Genomic DNA, 21,016 nt, shown 5'->3' on the forward strand with positions numbered 1-21,016 from the left:
ATTTCAAAGACACAGGAAAACATCCTTGGCAGTGGTTTTCAAATTGCAATTCACCCTCCATTAAGGGGTGATGAAATAAACCTAAGAGGTTTCCTGCCACCAGCTTGTTTTTATTTTTATTTTTTGAGATGGAGTTTCTCTCTTTTGCCCAGGCTGGAGTGCGGTGGCATGATCTCGGCTTACTGCAACCTCCACCTTCAAGTTTCAAGTGATTCTCCTGCCTCAGCCTCCCGAGTAGTTGGAATTGCAGGTGCCCACCACCACACCCAGCTAATTTTTGTATTTTTAGTAGAGATGGGCTTTTGCCACATTGCCACTGCTCTCAAACTCCTGACCCAAAGTGCTTGGATTGAGAGGTGAAGCCAGCTGGACTTCCTGGGTCAAGTGGGAACTTGGAGAACTTTTCTGTCTAGCTAGAGGATTGTAAACGCACCAATCAGCATTCTGTGTCTAGCTAAAGGATTGTAAATGCACCAATCAGCACTCTGTAAAAATGCACCAATCAGCACTCTATGTCTAGCTAAAGGCTTGTAAATGCACCAATCAGCACTCTGTAAAAATGCACCAATCAGTGCTATGTCTAGCTAAAGGATTATAATACACCAATCAGCACTCTGTGTCTAGCTAAGGGATTGTAAATGCACCAACCAGCACTCTGTAAAAACGCACCAATCAGTGCTCTGTGTCTAACTGAAGGATTGTAAACACACCAATCAGCACTCCGTGTCTAGCTAAAGGATTGTAAATGCATCAATCAGCACTCTGAAAAAATACATCAATCAGCACTCTGTGTCTAAAGGATTGTAAACACACCAATCAACACTCTGTAAAATGGACCAATCAGCACTCTGCACAATGGACCAATTAGCACTCTGTAAGTGGGGACAAATAAGGGAATAAAAGCTGGCCACCTCCCAGTCAGCAGTGGCAACCCACTCAGGTCCCCTTCCATGATCGTGGGAGCTTTGTTCTTTGGCTCTTCACAATAAATCTTGCTGCTGCTCACTCTTTGGGTCCATGCTACCTTTAAGAACTGTAACACTCACTGTGAAGTCAGCAAGACCAAGAACCCACAAGAAGGAACCAACTCTGGACACAGGATTACAGGCCTGAGCCACCATGCCCGGCCTTGTTTTTTTAATTAAATAGGCAAGAATAGAAAATAACAGAGTGCATCACAGGTGGTAAAGGTACTTACTGTGAAACTTTGGTTTTGGTTTCATGGATAATTGGGCCATGGTATAAAGTATACTTTTTATCATGGGGTCACAGTCAAAACATTTCAAAGGCCGTAGGTCTATGGTGTACAGTATAGTAGGATTACAACAATATAAAATACTGTGTGTGAGGCCAAGCCTGGGAGGAATAAACAGAAGCAAAGAGTAACTGATAAGGTTGGTAGAATAAAGGATGCTGCTTCTCAGTTATATGTATTCTGTGATGTTTGTAGGCTGTTCTTACAATAAAACAAAACAAAAAGAAGTCAAGACACAAAGGAAAAATAACAACAGAAGGTCATTATCAGATTCCACTGGCGGAGGAGCCCAGGGCTCCTGCACCGGCCTTGAAGGATGGACAGAATTTGAATCAGGGGCGTGGCCTAAACAGGGACAGGGTTTTTGCTGAAACACAAAACACACTGAAAGAGAACATGGGGTTAAAAAAGGATCTAAGTGATGCAAAGTGACTTAAAACTGGGGAAGAAAAGGGCAGGTCCACTCCCGGACTGTCCATTGTGCCTCCCTGTACCGACTTTTCCTTCCTCCACCCACCTAGGCTGAGACCTCAAGCTAGAGGTTGCCCCTCATAAACATGTCCGCACCAAGCCGGCCGCGCCCCTCAACAAGATGGCGACGCCAGCAGCCCCACCTCCCGCTGCCTTGGTGGCCAATGAGGGAGAAGCATGAAGACTTGAGCATGCGCATAGCGACTTGGTGGGCGCGTCCAGTGATGACTTGGGGATCCGGGCAACTAACATGACTAAAAAGAAGCGGGAGAATCTGGGCGTCGCTCTAGAGGTGAGGGGAAAAGTGGGGGTTGGGCCACCTCGTTAGTTGCCTTCTCCTGGCCGCGGGATAAGGGATGGGCTGGGCTGGGCTGTAGGTGGGAGGAGGAGGCAAGCGGAGGAAGAGAGGGCGACGAGGCTTGGGGAGAGGGACGGGAGGGGTGAGAAGGCCCACGGGGTTCCCGGAGGCAAGTTAGCAGGAGAGGGTACCCGATGGGCGAACCAGACTAGAGGGCATCTCCAGAGAGGAAGAGACATGGAAGTGAAGGGGAGCCCCAAAGACGGCCTGGCATAGAAGTGAGGGAACTGAAAGCGAGGGACACAGAACAAAAGGGATGGGTACAAAGGTGAGGGAGACCCCAGAGAAATAGGGACCTGTAGATGAGGGGAACTCCCAAAAGACTAGGACGCAAAGATGAGGGAGCCCATTCTGGTGTATATTACTAATGGTTTAAATATCCTCTAAAAGGGGAAATTTTTCCTCCAGAGTGTGGAAGCTTGTATCTTCAGAATTACTTTGGGAATATGTAAAGATAATTGGGTCTCATGCGTCCGTATGAAGAGACCACCAAACAGGCTTTGTGTGAGCAACGTGGCTGTTTATTTCACCTGGGTGCAGGCGGGCTGAGTCCGAAAAAAGTCAGCAAAGTGTGGAGGATTATCATTAGTTCCTATAGGTTCTGGGATAGGCGGTGGAGTTAAGAGCAATGTTTTGGGGGCAGGGGGTGGATCTCACAAAGTACATTCTCGAAGGTGGGGAGAATTACAAAGAACCTTCTTAAGGGTGGGGAAGATTACAAAGTACATTGATCAGTTAGGTTGGGGCAGAAATAAATCACAATGGTGGAAAGTTATCAGTTAAGGCTATTTTCACTTCTTCTGTGGATCTTCAGTTGTTTCAGGCCATCTGGATTTATACATGCCTGTCACAGGGGATATGATGGCTTAGCTTGGGCTCAGAGGCCTGTCTGACAAATTCTGGAATTGGTGATGTGACGGAATGGCTTAAAAATAATTTGCTGCATATTGAAGGGAAAGAAAACATGCATATTGAGCAACCACCGTGTGCTACTTTCATTGCATTATCAGTTAATCCTCACTGCAGGCCTGTGAGGTTTGTACAGATGAGGAAATTGAGGTTTCAGGTGGAACCCAGGCTGAGATGGTAGAAGTGCTGGAGCCTGGGAATCAGCACAGGTGGTCTTCCTGGAAATTCATCTTGCTTCCCGTTTCCCTTCCCTTAGGGCATCCTCCTGGAGGTTGCAGGAGAGGTACTGGGTCATAGTCTTCTTCAGGCTTACTAGTGAGTTCAGTGATTCTCAAACTTTAGCATGCATAGAGTCACAGAGCTTGTTAAAAATGGAGAGCTGAACTCTTCCCACACCCCGAGTAATTCAGTAGGACTTTGATGTGCATTCTTAATAAGGAATCTGCTTTTTTTTTTTTTTTAAAGACAGAGTCTCGCTCTGTTGCCCAGGCTGGAGTGCAGTGGCATGATCTTGGCTCACTGTAACCTCTGCCTTCTGGGTTCAAGCGATTCTTGTGCCTCAGCCTCCTAAGTAGCTGGGATTACAGGCACGTGCCACCATGCCTGGCTAATTTTTGTATTTTTGTAGAGACGGGGTTTCACCATGTTGGCCAGGCTGGTCTTGAACACCTGACCTCAAGTGATCTGCCCACCTTAGCCTCCCAAAGTGCTGGGATTATAGGCATGAGCCACCATACCCGGCCAGAATCAGCATTTTTTTTTTTTTTTTACAAGCCACGCACACCCCGTGGTGATGCAGGTAGTTTTAGTAGCACCCCTTGAGAAATATTGGCCTATACTTGGTAGGAAAAAGGTTGATGGAAATGTGAAGAGGATGGTTTATGAATGGTGAAATGAGATGGCACTGCGTGGCGGGAAGAACATAGACTTTATAACCTGTATTAGGGTACAATAAGCTGCAGTAACAGAGAAACTCCAAAACTCAGTGGTTTCAAGAACAAGAAAGTGAGTTTTTTTCTAACAGGTTAGAGCAAGGGGCAGCAGATGTCTGCACAGGGTCAGTAACTATTTTAGAAGAGACATGGTCTCTTCTAAAGAGCCAAATGGTCTCAGTTGCAACTACAGTTGATCCTCATTATTCACGGATTCCACATTTGTGAATTTCCCTAATAGCTAAAATGCATTTGTAACCCCAAAATCAGTACTCTCAGTGCTTTTGTGGCAAATGCAGAGCAGTGGGAAAAAATTTGAGTTGCTCGAGGTCCATGTTCTCAGCTAAAGTCAAACAGGTGATGCCCTGCCTTGTTTCAGCTGTCCTGCTGTAAACAAGGGTCCTTATTGTGTTCTATTTAGTGCCCTGTTTTTTGTTTTTTGTTTTTTTTCATTCTCGTGTTTTTTATTGGTGATTTTGCTGTGTTTTGCTTTTGAGACGGAATCTCGCTCTCGCCCAGGCTAGAGTGTAGTGGTGCACTCTTGGCTCACTGCAACCTCCACCTCCTGTTCAGGTGTTCCCCCCTTCTCCTGCTGCAGCCTCCCTAGTAGCTGGGATTAGCCCACCACCAAATCCGGTTAATTTTTGTAGTTTTGGTAAAGACGAGGTCTTGCCATGTCGGCCATGCTGGTCTCGAACTCCTGACCTTAGGTGATGCGCCCACCTCAGCCTCCCAAAGTGCTGGGATTACAGGTGTGAGCCACTGCCCGATTTCGTGGTTTAAAGTGCCCTGCCCACCCCCCGACCCCCGACCCCCCGCCCCAAGCATAGGGCTGAAGTGCTGTCTGGTGGTGTTCTTAAGTCCAAGAAGGCTGTGATGTGTGGCAGAAGAAAACAGGTTTCTTGGCCGGGCGCGGTGGCTCAAGCCTGTAATCCCAGCACTTTGGGAGGCTGAGATGGGCGGATCATAAGGTCAGGAGATCGAGACCAACCTGGCTAACATGGTGAAACCCCATCTCTACTAAAAAAATACAAAAAAAAACTAGCCGGGTGAGGTGGCGGGCGCCTGTAGTCCCAGCTACTCAGGAGGCTGAGGCAGGAAAATGGTGTGAACCCGGGAGGCGGAGCTTGCAGTGAGCCGAGATCCGGCCACTACACTCCAGCCTGGGCAACCAAGCCAGACTCCGTATCAAAAAAAAAAAAAAAAAAAAAAAGAAAGAAAACAGGTTTCTTAGATCAACTGTTCAGGCATGATATAACTCATGTTGGTTGTGAGTCCAGTGTTAATGAATCAACTATATATTGAATAAGATCACTTTAAACAGAATCACACATAAAACAAGATGGCAAAAATGTGTCCGTAGGCTTGCAGGAACCCAGCCTGGTTCGGTATTTGCTAATTCAATATTGGAGGCAACTTTATAGGACATAGCTACCAGGAATAACAAGAACCAACTGTATTCAGGCTAAGGAGTATGTAAATGAAGCAATATGTAAATGAGTGGGTGTGTCAGTGTTCCACTAAAGCTTTATCTGCAAGAACAGGCATTAGACCATTTGGCCACAGGGCTTAGTTGCCAACTCCTGGTCTAGAGTACCGGTCTGTGGTGGTTCTGCCAGATTCCCTTCCTCTGTGGCTCCACCATCTCTCAGGATCTTGCCACCTTATCAGTAGAACCAGGGCGTACCCCACTGATGTGTCCACTGGCAGAGAAAGAGGAGAATGGAGGAAGCACACCCACCGTCATGGGCCCAAACTGCCCACTTTCCATTGGAAAGAACTAAGACCCCACCTGAGTGCATGGGGACCAGGGAAACGCGTTCACCAGTCAGGAGGCCACAGAGCCAGCTACTGTTTGCTTACTATGGAAGAAGAGACCAGTGTGTTTTCACAGACAGCCTGTAATCTCACTGCAGATGGCACCTCACCTCACAGTGTGGTTGTGAAGATTAAATGAGACATTGTGTTAAGTGCCCAGCACGTGCCTGGCACGGGATTGGTAATCAATACACGGTAGCTCCAGCCTTTGTATTTCTTTTGCATCCTTCCACCATGGCTAAGTCGAACTCATTCTTGGGGATTTGTTCCCTTGTCTATAACATGAAGGACTTGAATTTCACCAGGGGTTACAAACTCCTTGACTATGGACCAAATACAGATCACAGATGTCTTCTGTTTGGCTGACACAGATTTTTAAGTTTTTATTTTTATTTATTTTTTTGAGACAGGGTCTCGCTCTGTCACCCAGGCTGGAGTGCAGTGGCGTGATCTCAGCTCACTGCAGCCTCCGCCTCCCGGGTTCAAGCAATTCTCGTGCCTTAGCCTCCCGAGAAGCTGAGACTACAGGCGTGCATCACCACGCCCAGCTAAGTTTTGTATTTTTAGTAGAGATGGAGTTTCACCGTATTGGCCAGGCTGGTCTCGAATTCATGACCTCAAGTGATCCGCCTGCCTTAGCCTCCCAAAGTGCTGGGATTACAGGCGTGAGCCACCACACCCAGCTGGATTTTTAAGTTTTTAAACTTGGTGGAGCATGTATTCTCCAAGTGCCTTATACTGGGGCAGATTCCATTGTTTTACCCTCTCCATACCACTGTAGATATTTACATTTGCTATCTTGGTCCCTAAGTTTACTTTTTGCTTGGATATTAGAAGATTTGACATTTGTAACTGTGTGCCTTGGCAAAAGCCTGACATCTGGCTGGCTGTCTCCCCACCTTGCTTCTCAGTTGCCCCCAGCGGGTCTAAGTATTGAATGTGCACTGATGCTCAGTAGCAGTAGATATTGTCCTCTTATTAAAAGTCTTGTGCTCAGAGCCAATGAAGTGGTGATTTAATCAAAAATGTTTGTTAATCTGACGAGTGCAATAAAACCCCCACAAGTGAGTGATCTCAGCACCTGCAAACAGTCTCCACTTGTAATGAAGCAATTACCAAGCAGGCAGCACTCACCCGTGGGGCTGGCTCAGGCCAGCTGTATTAGCAGTCACCTCTTAGGATGACCAGGGCACCCTGTAGCCTCCCCCTCAGAGTGGTTCCTTTTATCCAATTCATTTGCCACCATATGAGATCTCAGAGTTGGAAAAAACTGTGTTTTAGCTTCTGATAATTTATTCTTAATAAGAAAAAATTAGAGTTCAAATGAGAAATCACCCACCCAGTACTGATTTTAATGTTGTGTGGGAGGAAGGAAATGTTGAATTCCAGTCTAAACTGATAGGAGAATTTTGACTGATGTGAAACCTGTTTGTGTTTTCAGGTCTCTGATAGTAATGAGCTGTTCCTTGGTCATAGCACTTTTCTTTTGTAGCTGGGCTGTTCAAACTGGTGTCTTTAGATGTTTGGTCTTGAGTTAACAGATGTGTGGTGTCTTAGCCAATATCTTAAAGCAGATAACTTGGTTGGATCTGACCCCTAGTACAGAAAGTCTATCAATTTGGAAAGCTTTTGGCTACAAGTTAAAGAAAACTGACCTCAATGATTTAAGCAAATGGGAGTAGACTTTTCCCCCTACAGAAATTTGTAGGGGCCAGGCACATCAGCTCACGCCTGTAATCCCAGCACTTTGGGAGGCCGAGGTGGGTGGATCATTTGAGGTCAGGAGTCTGAGACCAACCTGACCAAAATGGTGAAACACCATCTCTACTAAAAATACAAAAATTAGCTGGGAGTGGTGGTACACACCTGTAATCCCAGCTATTCAGGAGGCTGAGGCAGGAGAATTGCTTGAACCCAGGAGGTGGAGCTTGCAGTGAGCTGAGATCGTGCCACTGCACTCCAGCCTGGGCGACAGAGACCCCATCTCAAAAAAAAAAAAAAAAAGAAATTTGTAGAAAGGTGGCTACTGGCATTGGTTCCAAAGCTCACCTATGTCAGGGTTGATATTTCTGCATTATCTTAGCTGTTTCCTCGTGGTCACAAGATAGCAGCCACAGCTCCAGTCATGATATTCAACTTTAAGTCAGGAAGGAGGAGGAAGGAACAACACTGTCCCTTTTATCAACAAAGCATAAGCTTCCCCAGGAATCTCCTAGCTGACTTCTGGAACATCTCATTGACCAGAACTGCGTCATGAGTAAGCCTAGCTGCAGTGAGGCTGGGAGAGCATCTGCTGAGGTTTTCCACCTTCTGGAGTAGAGGTGGGCAAAGGAGCTGGGGTGGGGAGTTGGTGTTGTGTTGGCCAGTTGACAGTATCTGCTGTAAGGAATAAAAGCTAATGCGAGTCATTGAAAATTCACTGGAATCCTTACCAGAAAAAGAGGGCAGGATCGGCCCGGCGCAGTGGCTCACGCCTGTAATCCCAGCACTTTGGGAGGCCGAGGCGGGCAGATCACCTAAGGTCGGGAGTTTGAGACCAACCTGACCAACATAGAGAAACCCTGTCTCTACTAAAAATACAAAATTAGCTGGGCATGGGGGCACATGCCTGTAATCCCGGCTACTCGGGAGGCTGAGGCAGGCGAATCGCTTGAACCTGGGAGATGGAGGTTGCAGTGAGCCGAGATCACGCCATTGCACTCTAGCCTGGGCAACAAGAGCGAAACTCCGTCTCAAAAAAAAAAAAAAAAAAAATAGGGCAGGATCACTGACCATGTGGGAGAAGTGGTAGGCTGAGGGGAGAGAATGGCCTAGGCCAGGAAGAGCACCGGAAGGCTTGACACTTGTGGTTATTTATATGGTGCCAGCCACTGCAGTAGCCTCGGTGGGGCAGGGCGGGCAGAAGCACCAAGTGTGGAGCACTGCTCTGGAACAGGCTGTATACAGGGCTCAGGGGAACCTCCCAGTTTCCTGAGACAAGGGCTAGGAGCAGGTGAGTGGACTGTCAATAAATATTTGCTGAAGTGGCTCGAGTGGCAGGAGGAAGCATTGAACCTTCCACCCTGACTCTGGGCCCAGCCGAGTGACTGGGTGGTCAGAGGTGAGGAGGCCACAGTAGAGCAGGTGGTTAGACGCCACCTTGCTGGGAGCCCAGAGCCCCAAGCCAGGGGCTGGGAGAAAGGCTCGCAGCACGCAGAGGACTGTTCAGGGGCCGCTGACCATTAAATGAGCCTCACCTGCTGCCAGGCGGGAGCGACAGGTCGCCATTGGGCAGGTGATTTCTCGCGGCAGCCTGCGTCTGGCTCTGCGCCACTTGACGGGGGTCAGGAGACTAAAACCTCATTACCTAGCGCGGCTGGATGGCGGCGTGTGTGGAGTGGCTGTCTGCCAGCATCTTAATTAATGAATTCATAAGGCTCGGGGTGGATGCCAGTTCTTGAAAAGTGCTTTGAGCCTTTCAGCGATGAAGAAGCTTTTGCTAATTTATCAAAAAATAGATATCGGGGGGAAAGAAGAGAAAACAAACCCCACACCACCCTCCAGCCCAGGGACAGCAGGGGTCTTCGGGCGCGGACTGACTCGGGCGTTACTTGTAGGGCTGGCTCGGCCTCCGTCTCCGCACGGGAAGGCGTCGGGACTCGCGTGGGTTGCAGCGGCTCCCTCGCCTTTCCGACCTGGCATGGGGGTGCGTGTCCAGGCAAGTGACAAGCCCCTAGGCTCTCCCTGCTCTTCCTGAAAATTGTTCATTGATTAAAAACTGGGAAGGTCAGCCGTCTTCAGCTGCACACTCTGCGAGAGAAATCCTCACAGGGCCTGTTGATGTGGGGAGCCATGGGCGGAGGTTTGTTTTCTGCCCCCACAGAGCTCTGTGAGCTGCCTCCACAGAAAAACATCCCTTAAACGATGTGGGGATAATGGGCCCTTTGGGGTTTGAGGCTGGTCACCTGGAAAATTGAGGCCCAAGACCCCCCTGTGACTTGCTGTGGAGCCTGAAGGCCCCAGATGGAAAGCCCCTGCACTCTTGCCAGAGACCATCTGGGCAGGCACTTGGCTGCTTTACCCATTATAATAAATGTCCTGGGGTCTCCTGACGTGTGAAAATGAGTGGATTTTCAAAAATCCAGTTCCCAGGCTGCTGGGGCTGGAGATGAAACAGCTGACACCACTCTCCTGGCTGTGAATTAGCAAGTGAAAGGGAAGGCTTCAGTACTGCTGGGGAGAGAAGGGTTTCTCAGGCCGGAGTAGGCCACCTTTTTCCTTCTCCAAACTGGATCTGTTTTGAGTGAATCTTGGAGGGTGCTCTGACAGTCTAGGTGATCTGCGGCAGGATGCCTGGGATGTTTGTGAAGCTTACTGAGTTGGCTCAGTGTAAGGGCAGACGCTGGGCTCCTGTCTCCTCTGTCTCAGCAAACACATTTCAATCAGGGCTTTCCCTCACAGTGAGTATCTGTTATGTAGACAGAAACTGAGCACAGCCTCGTACAAGATTATTCCGAGTAGAGAATCTGCTGAAGCCAGATCAGTGAGCTTAGATGGGCTTCAGCTGGGATGTGGAATGACTGTTCTGCAGAACCCTTCTTTGTCATGAATGGTTTCATGAGGGATTTTGGAGAAAGAGCTTGAAGTGGTGGAAAGAGCATAAGCTCTGAAGCAGAAAAACCCAGATTCAGGCTTCAATTCTGCCCCTTCCCAGTTACACGACCTTGGGCAAGGTGCTGAAGACCTCTGCACGGGAGCTTGCACCTCTGTAAGATGCAGATGGGCCCTTGCACAGTGGTTGCAGACACAGGAAGCTGCCCACAATCTGCCCAGCTCCGGGGGGGTAAGGTGTGGAGGTTGTGTCCAGGAGCTAGGGGTCCCTCAGAGCTGGTGAGCGCTGCCTTCTCCATGTGGCATGGTGGTTAAGGGCACAGACCTGGCTGCCCAGCTCCCAGACTTAATGCCTGTGTGACCCTGGACAGTTACCCATGTCTGAGTTCCCTCCATCTGTCAAATGTGGATGCTAATACGCCCACCTCACAGGGTTCTTGCAAGCATTACGTGAGTTAATCAGTGTAAAGCGTGTAGGTCAGTGCCTGGCACACAGCACAGACTACAGAAGTGTTGCTGCTGCTGTCACTGTTGTGGTTCCATTTTGTCTGGACTTTTGGTTTCCAGAGGCTGCTTACACTCATGCTGTCACGCAGACACTGGAGACTCCGTGACTTGAGCTTGGCTCAGCTACCCTGGCACCACGCTCTTTGTTGGAAGGTCTCAGTGCCCAGTAAGGACCTGGCCAGCCAGGTGCAAGGTATGCCCCATGCCACTGCCTGACCCTATGGCAAACCTGTCACTCGCTGGCCAGAAGCTCATAAGAGTAAGGCCGGAGAGACAGCAAACAACTTCCTAAACCAGAAAGCAGAGTGGCCTGTGTGGCCCAGCGCCAGGCCCTGGGGGTGCCTTCTGCCCTTTCCCAGAAAAAGGTCTGGCCCTAGACAGTGGCTCATTAGGGAGTGGGCAGAGAGCCACCTCCCCGGCCGTCTAGATGCTCTGTGGGAGCACCATTCAGTAGGAGAATGGAGTGAACGGTAGCCTGTGGCTCCAACTGTCTCATGCTTGTTGGCAGAAGAAAAGCTGCATATGAGGCCCCCAACAGCAGCCAGCCCTGGAGCTGGCACCCCTTAGCTGACCTGGCCAGATGCTGGGCGGTTACCTGTGCATGAGCTGGCAGGAAGTTCCCTGCCCCCAGTGAGGCCTCTGTGGGGCTCTGATTCTGAGAGGGCCTACACTCCTGAAAAGATGCCTCACGGGGATTTCAGACGAATTTTACAGTTTCTCTTAACACAGTAGTTTTACGGCATATAGGACCCCAGGGAGACTTCCTTAAAGCTCCCAGAATAAGGTGATATTCCCCAAGTCAGGCAGCAGAGGGGAGTTTGCTTTTCTGCCTGGGGGCTGCTGAACTCCAGACCCGGGTGCTTGCAGGAAGAGTCCCTCCCCTTGCTGCTGGGCATGAAGAAGCCATTTCTGCTCTTGGCACTTGCCAGCAGGACTGACGGCCCTACTTGGCTAGGGCCTTGTCCCCAGCACCCCTCAGGCCTACAACATAGCCTCTGCGGCCTTGACTGCTGGGCTGACTTTAGATCTTCTCATTCTTCTGCACAGAGCACCCCCTCTGTGGAGGGCCTTTGGTCTCATGGGTCTCCTCGCTGAGCTCACTCCTCCACCCAGCAGGCCTCAATTCCCTGCCCCAGGCTCTGATACTGAGAAGCAGCAGTTCTCATACTGACTTAGGCAGCATCACTACAGGGCTTTTCTGTTTAAAGAAGAGACTTGCTGGGTCCCAGTCCCCAAGGCTTCCCCTGGGGTGTTTCCCACCTTTCTACCTGAGGGAGGCTCCTTCTCCATTCCCTGCCTCATATGCCTCTTTTTCCTTCCTCCTCCCCTCTTCCTTCGTGCTTTGTGTCTCCCCTGCCTAGGCAGACCGCCCCCCTCCCCCAACCATCACCCCAGGCAGTTTTTAGCCACTGCTGGTCTCTGGGTGAAGAACAGACTTTCTCCCAGGACACCCTTCACATTCGTCAACCTGTTCCTTGGCCCCCTGGACCACTTGCACAGGGCTTCACACAGGTCTTCACACAGCGCCTCCAAGGGCTCAGACTGGGCCAGATGCCAGGAAGCACAGTGTGCTGGCTTACAGTGGGTTCATACCACCGCCTCTCTTACCTCCTGGGGTCCCCTGAGCCCCTGCAGATCGCAGCCCTGCGCCCCCTGCTGACTCATCTCAGTGACTGGGACACAGTGCTCTTTTCCCCTGTGTAAAAACTGACCTTGGTTTTCTGAGTATAAATATAATGCATGGGTGCTTCTTAATGTTATTGTACAGCAGGGGGCACCTGCTCTCTGCCCCCACACTGTGCCTGAGTGCCGTCTAGGTCTCTGTCTTGGCTGTCTCCACTTTGCTGGTCACAGTCACAGCCAGAAATGCTGCCCCCTGATAGCTCCAAGCAAGTCCTGGCACCTGAGCCAACCATGCCTCTTCCTGCCAGGTGGCCCTACTATGCAGCCTGTCGGGCAGGAGTCCTGGGATCCCCCATGGCCTTCAGAATATAACTTTCTCTTCCTATTGAGCTTGGTTGGATCCCTTCCATGGGGCCTCTTCAGGCTGCCTAGAACCATGGTATGAGTAAGCCCTGGCTCTGGCTGCTGGGCCTCACCTGCTGTTCCACATTTTCTCAGATGCCCACTGATGCCCAGACTGCCCCGAGGCTGTTCCACCTTGGACATGGCTCCAGGCCTCTCACGCTAGGATTCTACCAGGCGCCATGTCTGCAACCTGGCCCTGGCTCCAGAGGCCCACCCTAGCTTTTTCTCCGGGCAGGATCGCAAGGTTCCCACCATGCCATGTTTAGAGCAAGTGAAGCGAGGTGGCTTGTGGCCTGTTGCTGTTCTGACATCTACCCTGGGGGCCCTCCCTGCTGAACCCTTTCATGGACTGGGAATGGCCACATCCAAGCTAGAGGGGCCCTCCTCCCTGCGCTGCCAGTCAGCAACCCATGGAGATTCCTCTCCACCTCATACCCCTGCTGCTGTTTTTGTTTTGTTTTGTTTTGAGACAGAGTCTTGCTCTGTCACCCAGGCTGGAGTGCAGTGGTGTGATCTTAGCTCACTGCAAGCCTCCACCTCCTGGGTTCAAGCAATTCTTCTGCCTCAGCCTCCTGAATTGCTGGGACTACAGGCATGCACCACCACGCCTGGCTAATTTTTGTATTTTTAGTAGACAGAGTTTCACCATGCTGGCCAGGATGGTCTCGATCTGACCTCATGATCCGCCCACCTTGGCTTCCCAAAGTGCTGGGATTACAGGCATGAGCCACTGTGCCCAGCCACACCTCTGCTTCTATCACCTTCTCTTACTCTTGCCATGGACTAATTAGGTTTTCTTTTTTTCTCCAAAGATCCAGTGCAAACCACTCTCTGGTAATAAAGATGGCAAACACTTACTGAACTCTGACCGTGTAAAGCATGTTCTGGGCATCTTACCTGTATGGCTCCATGTCATCCTCACATAACTCTTTGAAATACGAAACATGGTTATCTTTGTTTTACACATGAGTCAACTGAGCACGGAATTAAGGGACTCGCCCGTTCGTACCGCAAGTGTGACACAGCCAAGGGCACTGATCATAGCCCATGCTCCTTACCACTCGCTCACCCGGAACCACCATTCCAGGCTTCTGGGCACTTGAACTCCCAATTGCTTGCCCAGTTCTGGCACTTCTAGAATCTTCTCAACATTTGTCTCCTTATCTGGTCCTAATCCCCACGTCTTCTCTCCTGGTCCTGGCTGTCTTGTCCTCTGTTGCCTTCAGCCTGGTGGTGGCAGGGAGAGAGCTAACCAAAGACTGCATATTTGCCTCAGGTCGTCTGCAAAGTACACAATCCATGTGCATGCAGTTGAGAGTTGGCTGAAAATCCAAGTCAGTACTTCCTTTAAGACCCCCTTTCTGGGTCCTCTCCCACCTTTCAGGCCCATCCTGCTGTGTCAGCTCTGCTCTGTAGCCACCACTCCTGACCCCAGCCACAACTAAAAGAGGCATCTGGACTTACCTTCCCTCCCTGCCTCTGCAGCCAGGTCCCCCGGAGTCTCTCCACCCATGTTGACAGCTGGCTCCTGCTTCAGCAAATGCTGCAGGGTGTTTGATTGTCAGCTTCCCGAACCAGGCCCAGTGCTGGGGACCCAGCAGGGTCACCTTCTGAGGATGGGTTTGTGGCCTCTGAAGAGCCTCTTGACAGTTTTAGCCTCCCCTCACTCAGCCCACATCAAGCAGCTGGGTTATAAAGAAGGGGAACTTGCTATTTAGAAGGGAATCAGAGAGAGCTGTCAGCAGGACATAAATATTCATAGAGGGAGGTTAGAACTTGAGTCCCTAAAACCTTGATTTGTGTTCGACCGTTTAAGCCTCATTAAAAAGTGGCAAATGAAAGTGGAATATTCAGTGGAACTGCAGATAAATTGGGCTTGTTCAGATAAAGGCCCCCGACTGCCAGCTCTGCAGGCTCTGCCCAGAGCATGATAGCAGATTGGCTTGGCCACTTGTGGTTTGCCAACCTCAATTTTAAGATTTTGCTTAGCATGAGTTCCTGGCCTTGCTCTGGGGGCAATTACCACTTGTTTGGGCACTTGGTAGCCTTCCAGAGGTGATGAGGGATGGAAGTCCCCAACCTGCTCCCTCCCCAGAATGACATGCAAACCAAGGCCTGGCTCAAAGGCTGTAAGGAGAAATCTCACCTAGGACTAAGACTTGCACTGGGCAATCTGCAAAGCGCATAATTTATGTGCATGTCTAGTTGTTTCTCCTTCTCCTAGCTTTTTCTAGCTTCTGTGGACATGAGGAGGGAGGGTTTCAGACTCTTGCTACATGAGACCTAAACCGTCTGTCCTAGCCCCTCAGTTCCACCCAAGCTCAACTCCACTCATTGTGGCTAAAAATACAAAGACTGCAGCAGGCTAGGCCTTGTGGTGGGCACAAAGAGGAGACAGATGGTCACTGTTCCTTCTAGGACAGAAGCTTTAGACTCAGGCCTCTGCCAGGACCAGGCAGGTCACATATATAAGTGGAATGGGCCAATCTGTGGGCTAGACCTGACCTACGGGCTGCCAGTTGGCACCATCTAGAGACCCCTAGAGTTTGGGAAGATAGGGTTTGGACACAAACAGGAGGGCAACAAAGAATACACTCAGCCTCATGAAGGAAGGACTGGTTAATTTGCCAGGAGGAGGAGGGTGGAATGCACCCCCTCCCCTGCCACAGCCAAGGGCAGCAGGGAAGCCTGGTGGAGGAGGTAGGGCATCAAGAATTAAGCTTTATTTGTGCTCGAGTGGAATCTGGTTCCCTGATTGTGGTTTCTACACCATAGGAAACTGAGTCTCAGGGTACTGTGGGGCTGGGCTGTGTGCTGGGGGTGCTGCTGTAAAGGGGAGGCCGCATGGTGGCCTGAGGCACTGGCATGGGGCTGCCACTCTTCCCTGAGCCTGGCTTCCCAGTGTTCATTTCCCTGCTGCGCAGGTTCCAGGTAGGCCTTTGGCCTCCCCAGGGACAGCCCCATCTCCTGGCTGGGTCTGTTTCCCAGGACTGCCCTCCTTTTGGGTGCCCATTAGCAGATAAATGACACAATTAACCAGGCAATTAACTCAAGGCTCTGCGGTTGCTCCCTCTCACAGGGCCCTGCTTATGGGGCTGGGGGTGGCGGTGGTGGGGCTGCAGGGCAGGGGTGGATGGTGTGTCATTGCCAGGCCTTCCTCAGGAAGAAGGAAAAGTGGCTGACATGGAAGTGGCTGAGATGGGTGTTCTCCAGAGAGAGAGGCAGAAGGTCCAGAGACTTGGAATGTGACTCCCCTGACACCCAGCCCCAGAATGCCTGCCACCCTCTGACCAGCCATCCTGGGAGGCAGGGATCTTACCTGCAGTCATTTATTACTAACCCTGCAGGGGCTAACTCCAGAAGCGAATGGGGCAGAGAACTGGCTGAGACTGATAAGGAGAGGAGTGTCCCACCCTGACTCCTCAGAAAGTCATTCCATTTGGGGGACCCCCATTCTTCCATTCATGAAATAGAGGTCTTATTTGCCATGTCTCCTAGGGAAGTGACGAGAATGAGTGAAGTCAGAGATGGGAAATGGAGCATTATGGGGCTTCGAGGCACTATTCAGTCAGCTGCTGGGAGGGTCACAGAGCCCCCCGAACCCTTCTACCCACTGACACCCAGGCTTGCGCCAGCCAGAGAGATGGCCAGCTAAACACCTGGAGACTGAGTCAGACACAGGAAGATGGACTTTCAATGCCAAATGCATGGTGCCAGGACCCAGGTTTGGACAACCCAGTCCAGTATGTTATTAAACATTTCTCCACAACTCAAGTATTTCCCCAAGAACACTTCTCTGAAACTCTAATCAAACAAATGGAAAAAACAGATACCTTAACTATTTTGCTACCTTGATGGTAGGTAAAGTTGTTGCTTAGGAACCAAGTCAGAAAGGAAGAAAGGTGTTTTTGAGGATTTTTCTCAGTGATTTTTCTTGATTCTCACAGAAAAATGTTTATTTTTACAACTTGAACTACTAAGTTATTAAGATGAAATATGTCAATGAGAAAAACACCTTTGTGTTGCCCCTAGATGTCTAATCACCTGGCCCCACATGTGTGGAGTGTCTGGAAGCCAGAGTTTCTTCACAGCGTCTCCGCCACTCTAGGATACACCTGTGGGGAAGGTGCGTGCTGTGTTCAGGGTTCTGGTTGCTCCTGTTGTGGGCCCAACTGGGGCATCATGCTGGGGAGACAACAGATCAAGGGGCTGCTTCTCTCCGCCCCCAACCTGTGCTTGGCCCAGAGGGCTGGGCCAGCTGTGAGACCCTGGGCAACACCCACTGCTATTTCCAGCGTGGCTCAGGCCACTGTCCTATGCAGCTCAGAGCTGAACCACGTGGAGGCAGAGGACAACAAAACAAAGATACTCCAGGGAAGATAGGCCTGGGTGCCCTGCCCTGCCAAAACGAATGGAGGCAACACCTGTCCAAGAAGACTCCCGGAGGCCCTGCTTCCCGGTCCCAGTGTTTTGAGAGCTAGAAGCCTCAGCAGCCCACCTCTCTGTGGCCTTTGTTTCAGATCGATGGACTAGAGGAGAAGCTGTCCCAGTGTCGGAAAGACCTGGAGGCCGTGAACTCCAGGCTCCACAGCCAGGAGCTGAGCCTAGAGGCCAGGTAATGCTCCTGCCCAGCTACCCCACCCTTCCCCATCAGGCCCCCACCCCTTGTATCTATCCTGGGTCCCCCAAAGTAGACCTGAGGCAGAGGGTTTAGATCCCTGACATCTTAGCTTCAATGTACCCTCCTCCCCCGAACAAGACCCAAGCCCTGCCAACCTGGCATGCCAGCTGCCCCTCAAGTGGGGAAGAGGAAAAGGATTTGGGCCATGAAACTCCTTCCCCCTCACAGGAGGTCCCTGGAGAAGGAGAAAAACAGCCTAATGAGCAAAGCCTCCAACTACGGTAAGAAAGTTCCTTTCAGTTACCAGCCCCAGCCTCCAGTCCCCAGAGCCAGGAAGGGTCAGAAGCCCAAGGGGCCTGACAAGGCAGCAGGGAGCAAGGGGGTTCTTTGGGAGGGAGCCCGCCCCCAGAGGCTGCAGACACCCCTGCTAGGCCCAGCAGCCTGTGGGAGAGCGGGTTTGTTGCTTTGTTCTAAGGGAGGATGAGACGGCCTGTGGGTCTGTCTGCTCTTTGGGATGAAGGGATGTGGCCGTGGCCAGGTCTAGAAGACACTCATTCACCCAGACATCGGAAGTCTGCTCTCCCCCCAGCCCAGCCCACCCCACCACACCCTCCCAGGAAAACCGTGCAGTGGAAGTGAGGGGTAAAGGAAGCCGAACTTCCCACTTGGGTACGGCAAGGGCTCCTGTGGGTGGAGCGATGCCGCCACCTTCTGGGCGCTGGGGGCAGAGGCAGGTAGAGGCCAGGCCCGGCGGGGCACTAGAGGGCGGCTGGCAGGCTGATGGGCTCCCTGCTGAAGGCTGGGGAGGACCACGGTCTACAGGTGCTCCTCAGACTTGTCTGTTCTGTTCTCCCCTGGGGGACCAGGCCTGGCCAAGAATCAGCCCCAGGAAGGCGCTAATGGCAGGGAGCCCCCCAGAAGCGCTGGTCTGAAGAATGCTGTAGGCACAGTACACACCTACTGGCCCTGCCTGGAGTTCAGCATGTCTGGGCCGGGGCAGCCTGGGCCCTGGACTCAGTCTGGCCTGCCCAGAATAGCTCTGCAGGTGTCTCCTTCCGCTGCCCAGCACAGACAGGGATGGGACATCCGTTTCCCTTCAAGTTTAGCGGTTTTCACACAAAACCACACCACCACTCAATTTAGCCCTCACAGAGTACCCTCTACTTGTGTGTCACCTGGAGGGGATACTTAGATACAAGTGTGGCCATAGAGCAGCAGGACTGATTTCCTCTAGAGTCAAGACCAGCTGCCTCACGGACACAAACTGCATCTTAGCATCCCTAGATTCTGCTGCACCAGGCACCTGGCAGAGGGCAGGAACTCAGGAAACACGCGGCCCACCTGGCACCTCCTCCACTGTCGGGCCCAAGGAGGCCCCAGGCGCCCTCAGTTTCTGAGGTGGAGGAGATACCTGGAAGGCTGAGCACCACACAGCCAACCCCATGACAGGCTAGCAGACTCACCTGGCGATGTCACACCACCTCCTAGCCGGGCTTTCAGGTGTGGCATTTTTGGTGACTCCTCACCCACCTCATCCTCGACCTCAACCATATTTAAGAAGCAATAGTTGAGCAGCACTGGGCATTGGGACTTTATTAGGCTGGGTCTGTAGCCAAAAGGGTGTCAGGATTTGGGCAGATTAAGAAGGGCAGGGTCATTTTTATGGGTAAGGAGGTGGCTGGGTGCGTCTCTGCCCTCAGCAGTGTGTACCCACTCATTGGAGAGGCAGAGCAGAACAACAGGTGGGCCTAAACTGCCTGTCCCATCCCTATCACCGTCTTTCCTCCCAGAGAAGGAACTGAAGTTTCTTCGGCAAGAGAACCGGAAGAACATGCTGCTCTCTGTGGCCATCTTCATCCTCCTGACCCTCGTCTATGCCTACTGGACTATGTGAGCCTGGCACTTCCCCACAACCAGCACAGGCTTCCACTTGGCCCCTTGATCAGGACCAAGCAGGCACTTCAAGCCTCAATAGGACCAAGGTGCTGGGGTGTTCCCCTCCCAACCTAGTGTTCAAGCATGGCTTCCTGGCGGCCCAGGCCTTGCCTCCCTGGCCTGCTGGGGGGTTCCAGGTCTCCAGAAGGACATGGTGCTGGCTCCTCCCTTAGCCCAAGGGAGAAGCAATAAAGAACACAAAGCTATTCCCATCTGCTGAGTACATGTCATGGTCTGACTAGCGGAGGGTGGGGGCCGGGGGCAGGAAGGGGCAGCAGCAGGGGCGGCACTCAGGAATCAAGGAAGAAGAGATGTTCAAGGGAAAGCTCTGGCTTACAATTCAGAATAGAGGAGAAGGCCCCTAGCTCGAGTGGGAAGTAAGGAGACAGTGGGAAGCACTTCCCAAGCCAAATAGTGGGAGTTACTTCCAGGGCTCGGGCACTGCTGGGGCTGAGCAGCAGACATTGTGCCACCTGTCCATCCCCCCACCACACACTGTCATGCCATCCAGTCAGTGCCATTGCTTGTAATTATGGCAGAAAAAGTGCAGTCTGTGCAGTGAAGGGCGGCTTGGGGACTTGAAGTGGTCATGTGGCAATCCTGGGGGAGTGCGGAGTTAATCCATCTTCGACAGGCAGGCAAGGCTGGAGAGGCTGCGAGCGGGCAGCAAGTCATGGTAATGACCAGACAGACTTACGGTGACAGTGGCTAGTAAATCAGGTAGGGTTTGTAGTGAGAAGGAGGGGTGGGGCTGATCAGAGGAGGAGCTGTGGCAGGAGCAGCAAACTCAGACATCCCCCTTACCCTTCCACCCCCCAACTCTAACTCCTAGCTTAGGAATAAGGAGGGAAGCAGGTAGGAGGCTGCAGCAAGACAGAACAGAGGAAGGGCGTGGATGGCTGAGATGAAACCAATTAAGTAGGAAAAACAAGGGACGGAGTTGCCCAGGGAGCTAAGGTCATCCACGAAGGACTCTTGGGGCTAAAGTGAGGAAGTCCAGCAAAGTGAAGGAGGACTTTGGGAGGAATCAGCACCAGGGCGATGACTAACTGGTAGATAAATCAGCTGGGAACAGAGAGGGAGGTGCCTGCAGCATCTGCATCCCCCGCCCCCAGGCACAGCCCCCTGCAGGCAGAACCAGCTCTCCTTGGAGGGAAGGCAGGCTAGGGTCAGTGAAACCATCTCTCCCTCCCTCTTTCCCCCAAGTCTAGTGACACTAATTGGTCTGACACCTCTGTTATTTTAGTCACACAGACTGATCTTGGATTGTCACAGTGCCACCATGGAGTGAGATGTGTGATTTATGTAAGGGGGAAGGTGCCTCTCTGCCCTCCCGGGGCTGTGGGTTCATTCATCTGCAGTCTCTGCTTCTAACAGGAGCTGCATAATTTCCCCCAACTCTTCTTTGGGCCCCCTCTTGAGCAGCAAGCAGCAGCCCTGGGAGCCCTGCAGGGGCCCAAGAGCTTGGACAGGCTCCGATTAAACAAACCCTCTTTTCTCTCCTCTGCTTTGAGTAGCGCTGCCTCCCCTTCACTTCTGACCCAAGCTGTTTCATCCAAGCCAGTCTCAGACCACAAAGCACTGAGGACAAA

At 51.5% G+C, this 21,016-nt stretch overlaps 2 protein-coding genes across 3 annotated transcripts in view; one reads left to right on the plus strand and one right to left on the minus strand.

Annotated features, from left to right (window-relative positions):
• The first annotated feature begins 1,946 nt into the window (after positions 1–1,946).
• On the plus strand, positions 1,947–19,636 carry CCDC167 (coiled-coil domain containing 167). 2 transcript variants are annotated; one of them, XM_005553121.3, is made up of 4 exons: positions 1,947–2,018; positions 17,389–17,483; positions 17,718–17,770; positions 19,280–19,636. In XM_005553121.3, the coding sequence occupies exons 1-4, from the start codon at positions 1,977–1,979 to the stop codon at positions 19,381–19,383; spliced, it is 294 nt and encodes a 97-aa protein (XP_005553178.2). In that variant the 5' UTR covers positions 1,947–1,976; the 3' UTR covers positions 19,384–19,636. The 2 variants fall into 2 exon arrangements, with proteins under 2 accessions (XP_005553178.2, XP_065400164.1); XM_065544092.1 differs by lacking the exon at positions 17,718–17,770.
• CMTR1 (cap methyltransferase 1) overlaps positions 16,797–21,016 on the minus strand; it is a 53,608-nt gene continuing 49,388 nt past the window's right edge. The window contains exon 24 of the mRNA XM_045390801.3: positions 16,797–17,053. Coding sequence (XP_045246736.1) covers positions 17,008–17,053 — 46 coding nt within the window. The 3' untranslated portion in view covers positions 16,797–17,007. The remainder of the gene's footprint in view (positions 17,054–21,016) is intronic.

Source organism: Macaca fascicularis, chromosome 4 (assembly GCF_037993035.2).
Source record: "Macaca fascicularis isolate 582-1 chromosome 4, T2T-MFA8v1.1".
Taxonomy (NCBI): Eukaryota; Metazoa; Chordata; class Mammalia; order Primates; family Cercopithecidae; genus Macaca; species Macaca fascicularis.

Coding starts and splice junctions, on each gene's coding strand:
- CCDC167 (XM_065544092.1), top strand. CDS start 1,977: ATGACTAAAAAGAAGCGGGAGAATCTGGGCGTCGCTCTAGAG. Junction 2,019..17,388: donor ATCTGGGCGTCGCTCTAGAG/GTGAGGGGAAAA, acceptor CCTTTGTTTCAG/ATCGATGGACTAGAGGAGAA. Junction 17,484..19,279: donor GAGCTGAGCCTAGAGGCCAG/GTAATGCTCCTG, acceptor CTTTCCTCCCAG/AGAAGGAACTGAAGTTTCTT.